This window comes from Schistosoma haematobium, chromosome ZW (genome assembly GCF_000699445.3).
Source record: "Schistosoma haematobium chromosome ZW, whole genome shotgun sequence".
Taxonomy (NCBI): Eukaryota; Metazoa; Platyhelminthes; class Trematoda; order Strigeidida; family Schistosomatidae; genus Schistosoma; species Schistosoma haematobium.
Genome location: NC_067195.1, coordinates 44,433,361 through 44,439,743, shown reverse-complemented (window position 1 = coordinate 44,439,743; position 6,383 = coordinate 44,433,361). Strand labels below are relative to the sequence as shown.

The 6,383-nt window shown below is 39.1% G+C and overlaps 1 protein-coding gene across 1 annotated transcript; it reads right to left on the bottom strand.

The window, feature by feature from the left end:
- Positions 1-374: 374 nt before the first annotated feature.
- Positions 375-2,672, bottom strand: MS3_00001167 (uncharacterized protein). Its single transcript, XM_051208661.1, has 2 exons — positions 2,391-2,672; positions 375-1,265 (listed from the first exon to the last, which is right to left on the bottom strand). The coding sequence occupies exon 2, from the start codon at positions 743-745 to the stop codon at positions 431-433; it is 315 nt and encodes a 104-aa protein (XP_051071579.1). The 5' UTR covers positions 746-1,265; positions 2,391-2,672; the 3' UTR covers positions 375-430.
- Positions 2,673-6,383: the final 3,711 nt, after the last annotated feature.

Here is a 6,383-nt window from a genome sequence, read left to right as displayed (position 1 = left end):
AATAGGAATCACTATTAAACGAACGCAAGTTTGATTGACCCTGAGGTTGTATTTCATCATGACGACTAAGCAAAACAATAGAAATTTTCATCGACTGGATATCAAGTTCATTCACTGCCTCGTAGTTAATACACGCAGTTCTATCATTTTGAAAAGAACAGTTCGGTATTCTTAACAGCTCTCTTTCCAAACCCAATGTGTTAATTCCTACAATTAATCGATCTCTCAGTTGCACATGAAGTCGATCACCGAAATTACATTTGGCAGCCTGTTTCTGCAATTCAAGGATGAGTTCCCTAACTTTTTGGTCGTTCTCTCGAATCATCTTATGAAATTTCGCTATTTCACGGTATTCAAAACTGGTGCACTTTACATGATTTAATATTAGTTCCTTAAGAGTTGCATAAGGAAGTGAGATAGGCGTTTTTGGTTATGCTAAAGTCTTTAATAAGCTGTATGCTTCCTTTCCGACGAATGTCGGGAAATATTCCACAATTTTATCACTCTCAACATCTTTCTCGGTCATGCTCCAGATTTCAAACGTTTCTAAATAATTTTCAAAAGCTTCAGAAGTTGAATGAATATTTAACTGTTCCATTGCAGGCTCCATCGCGACGCCAATATGATAATTTAGAGTATTTGAATTATAGCAAAAACTAAGAATCTTAGAAATAATGCAATGTAACCAGGAAGTTCTAGATAAGCACGAACGAATGTACTGTTTTTGGAATTCGAAAGCAAGCATTCAACAAGTACAAAGGAATCATTAGTCCATACAAAAACTATAGTTTGTTTATTTCATCAGTACAGTATGATAACATCTTAATGTGGTGAATTTGTTACACCTTATGTATCGACGATAATCAGAACTAAGGACTGTCAAAGCAGTGTCGAATCTAGTAGGGTCGTCCCAGAGGAAGCACAATTTCTCACGCTAGTATGTTGTTTTCTGAAGCATTCAAATATATCTCTTATCAAAATCGGGTGTAGGCGTGATTTTAAGAAGTATTATAAATATAGTAAATGGACTAGTGAAGTAGTGAAACTCGCCCGGATTACTTTCGGAAATCAGATTACGTAGTAGATTCGACGCGTAAAAAACCAATCATGACAAGTAGCATAAATCCAAAAAGAACCAGATTGAGCACGGATAGTTAAAACTGTTTCTTGGACGTTTGTGATGTTGTTGACTGCGTCACACAGTTGATTCAGCTCAAATCCAAAATGAGTCTTGATGAATTCATGGCGCTCGCAGAATGAATAATCTAAAATGAAATAGCACGAATGACATCTTTTTTGTTTGGCTATGAAACTCAAGAATCCGAAACTGAGCTAGTAGCGGTAGGAAGAAAAAACACTAGGTGATAGTTCAGAGTTCCAAATTGAGTTAAATATTCAGCAGACAAAAAAAGCATGAACCACTCTGTCCTTGCTTACCCTAGTCTCCACGCTGTGTGTATTTACGCGCCATATTTGCTAATGGTTGATGTTTAAATTAACCTATTCCAGTGAAGCGGCTCCTAATGATACATAGTACCTAATCATAACAATAACTAATCAGTTATTGATACCGATCGAGCTAGTAAGTTGACTATCACTAAACAATATTACAATAAGACGATACATGTGGGCATCAGTCAACAGGACAATAGAATAATGAGTTGATATATATATGTTAAAGTCAGTCGATAAGATTTAGGTGAGAATTATTAAAAGGTTGCGTTTCTTTAATCAGGTTCACCAGTGTAGGATTTAGTAGAAACGTAAGGAAAACAAAAATTAGAAAAAAACGAATCGTATAGAAATGACACTAGCAATAAAATATACGGCAATGTTATTTCAGTGAAACAATCCCAGAGTTTAATCTGCATTATGTTGAAATGAATTAAAACTATTTAGAGTGTCGATTAGTTAGTGTCTCAAATGCTTATGGGTCAATATGGCAATGGAATACGGTTAAAAGATAGACAGATAGATAGAAATGCGAGTAAACAAACCAATATTCAAATGATTCACGCATAAGGCACTCGAAATAATCACACATCTGAGCAAAAGTTAATCAACAGGATCTAACTACTGAATTTGACATTTACAGGCTCGCTCAGATATCGTATTTCAAAATGAGTGTATGCTTTTTTGCCTTTTAAATATTTCTATTACAAACCGTAATGTACTAATAATCTGCCATAATAATACATACAAAAATACATGAGAACATTTTCGTAAATGAAATCTGCGAATGTAGGACTGACCACTTTGATTCATAGAGATGAAACCTTATACTAGCCACTTAGAAAGAAAGCTGTACATTTATTTTATATTCACTGGTAGTGAGGAAGACTACTGTAGGTACTATTAACCGTTCGCGCATATACATTCCATTAATTCACCTGTTGGTGTTGATTACAGCACTATTGGCTTCAAATATTCTTTTTATTCTGAGAACAATCTTCTGATCCACGGATCACAACTCATCCATGAACGACTACAAGGATGATTGGAAAGCATCTTGAATGGTTGTTTGACATATTCACCGTCTGAAGTTACATGGAACATTGACTGACAGTTCAGAAACTTAGACGTTAAACAACAAATGTTACTTAAAGTTCTCACAGTTTTTGGTTCACTGTTAGACGTTGTGGTTTATGCTGTGATCAAATGTGCATTGAAACATCAAAAACATCTGCTTAAATCTCATGTCCTACAGCAGAATACTTTCGACATGAATGTAATTAGTATGGGTGGCAAGAGAAGGGATAAAATCACTCTTCCCTACTTTTTTGAAATTCCTTTAGCATACTGTCGAATTCATTTCAGCTTCTGAAACGCTTGTCTAGTATTATACGGTGAAACGCCTCGCTTTCATCGACCGAAACATCCCTTGAATATGAAGCGCTTCAAACAGCACTAGGTAGCTATTAAAAAGAGCTTCTCACTGTAATAAAACTTTGCTAACTGAAAATAGTACTACTAGCATCTAAGACTTCCCGTTATTTGACATTTCGCTTCAATCCTTGAGTAAAAACGGCAAATCACACAAACTTCGCGTGTTTACAATCTAAGTCTCAGTTTCAGTTTGGAAAGAACAAGAGGCTTGATGGCCCGTGTTAGTCTTGGCAATGGTGGTCTCCCAGTTGATCCAACTTTCTGTTGAAAAAGTCGACGGACAGATGATGATTCGATGGGAAAGTCGATAGTCAGCTGACAAGTAATTTGTTCTGGGCTTGTGAACTTTTCTGGAGTGCCTTCGTAAATTCTCTGTTTTAGAAGACAAGAAAAATGAGGGCATATCAGGTGCAAATTTATCACTAAGCAATTTGAAAACTGTAATCAAGCTGCCTCTAGTTCTTCGATATGACAGCAAGAATAGGTTTAGCCTGGCCAGTCAAGCATCGTAAGTGAACCTCGCTATTTAGTGAATCAACTTATTTGACGTTCTCCGAACCTTTTCCAAAAGCTCACTGTCTTTTTCTAAGCAGGGGCTAGTCGCTTGTATACAGTGCTCAGGTTTAGGACGCACTAACACTGTATACGAAGTCAAAAGGGTTTTAGCGTCGACATGACTAAAAGCCCTACGTATTGACCATAAAGTTCTAAAACCTTTAGCAGCTATCACACGGCCGTATGTAGTAGTCTTTAAATCTTGGCTAATGATAACCCCTAAGTCATTGTTTGTCTGGACAACAGGTAGCTAAGTGTTATTCATCGTGTATGTGTCCGTACCTTGATGACCGATATGTATCACAATGCGCTCGAAAATATTTATCGGTAACTGCCAGGTTTGAGACCATTCAGATGATTTCTCCAGGTCATTTAGGAGTTCTAAGCTATCACTCTTATTTCGTATCGCTTTCCATATCTTGACATCGTCGGCATATAGCAAGACCAATTATGACAGGAGACTAGGAAGGTCATTTACATACAAGAGGAATGACACTGGCTCCAAAACCGTACCCTGAGGGCACTCCATTAAGCACAGTTTCCTAGCTAGACAACCTGGAGTTCACCCGTACACTTTGTTGGCGCCCAACTAGGAACTCTTTTATCCACATCAATAGACTGCCTCCAACCCCGACATTTCTAAACTTATACAACGGCCGGTTGTGCGGAACTTTGTCAAGAGCTTTGCTGAAGTAAATGTAGGTTACGTCTACAGGTAACTTTTAGTCCTAAAGTGCGCACCAACTTTCACGAGCCACTAATAAGTTAGTTAGACATGAATAATCTGGTCTAGAGCTATGTTGCTTTTCCGAAAGAATTCGGTTTTCGTCATGATACGGAAACAGCTCCTTCCACAAATCTATTCTGAAATTTTAACAACCACGCTGGTTGTGCTAACGGGTCGGTAGTTCTCGTGTTTATGTTTCGTACCTGTTTTGAAGACAGGACTTATTATGGAGTTCTTCCAGTCTTTTGGTAATCGACCCTGGGTTACAGATAGATTAAAACATACAATTAGGGGGTTCGCAACGAATCTAGCTGGTTCCTCTAGTAACCTAGGATGCAGTTCATCGGGTCCCGTGGATTTACCTATGTCCAGCTTACTTGGCTGACCAAATACATCGAGTTCTTTAATGGTCACGCTGTCCAGTGTTTGTATGGGAGGATTTTCATGGACTGACCGGGAGGGTGTTTCTACGGTATATACATTACTGAAGTAGTTTGAGAACACTTGAGTTTTACCAAAGTCGCCCTCCACTAATGATGAAGCAGTATTGTCTTTCCTCTTCTTTTTTTCCTTTGATCCATATACGAATATAAACGTTTAGGACATTCTATGGATTCCTTGTTAATTTTCTCTTTGTACAACCTTCTAGACTTACGGAGTGTCGAGGCACAGGTATTCCGAGCTTTTCGATACTGAGATTTTGTCTCATCAGTCTCCAGTAACCTAAACCTATCCCACATTTTTCCTCTTTTACGGAGAAGGATGCGGATCTCCCTACTGAATCATGGTGGAGGATTTCTCGGCCCCCTCGGTGTAGTACAAGGGATGTGGGGTGTAGCGACTTTTGAGTTTAAATTTCGAAATACGTCCCAAGCCGTTTCGATTAAGAACTCTGGATCTATTGTCCAATCTACTGACGACGTTGAGTGTATGATATCTTCTATGTTGGCTTTCCAGACGTTAGGTCTGGATTGAGGTGACGCGCGCAGGTGTTTGACAATTATATGAATGTCGAAGGTTAAAACTGAATGATCGCTTTTACCTAGGGGTGGCATGTAATGGAGGTTCGTAACGTCATCCTAATAATGAGTCAATATAAGATCTATTAGGGATGATTCAGTCCTGGCAGTACCTAGTCGCTTCTTTTACACGTTGCACTAGAGCACATGAGATAACCGCATCAACTAGTCCCTGCTAGAAGGAATTATCTGACAATTCGGTTCGCAGATTTTCCTAGTCTACCATGGGAGCATTAGAGTCCCTCAAGATTAAACATCGACCACTTTTTGACCAAGTACTGAGACTGCTTAGCGAGATCTCATTTACCTCACAGCTTGGACTGCGATAAACCAAACCAGTCAACAGCTCTTGACCCTTGCATTTCAAGGGGTAACTAACTGATTCACACGTCCCACTCTCATGGGATACACTGTCGATAATGGCAAATGGAACAGCATTCCTAATGAATAGAGCTGCTCCCCCTCCTCTACGCTTCTGGATCCTGTCGGCTATTAATAACGTAAAACCCTCAAAATCAAGCTCCATACAATTTATAGGCCGCGTCAGCCAAGTTCGTGTGACTGCGATAATATCTGGCTTTATAGAGTCATTATGTACACCTAGTTCCTACCGCTTAATGAGCAAGCTTTGGGCATGAAAGTAACAGATCCGAAGCCTATTTAAATGGCTTCGTGCTGCACCCAGAGTAGCTTTTTCATCATTCTCTGTCGAAGACTCACAACCCGGAAGTTTAACATTTTTGGGTCCTTTTCGCCAGCGTCTCGTCTATTTACTCAGTCTGCCAGCGGCAAGTCCTTACCGACAAAAACTCCTGAACCCACTTAATTGATATCCATTCTATAAAATTAGGTCCCGTTCATTTGGAGATTTGAATACTACTTCAAATACCCTGGCTTTAAGTTTGGTTGGCTACCAAGTCCATATACCTTTAGCAAAGCAACTCCGGAGATATTTTGAGGCATAAGCTGATTTATTAGCTGTTTTGTCAGCCCGATGTCATACTCAAAACGAGTTTTCGGTTCAGAGCTTTCACTATCCTTGATTCTATGAAAAATAACTGACCTGTCACTGTGATCAGTCTTCAATTTGTTGACTGCTTTTTTTGTGAGATGGTAGGTTTCTCTTTTATATCGCTATGTCGTTTCTGGCTTACGACCTGTACCCATCCGTCAACTTCGATTGGAGTAGCAACCAC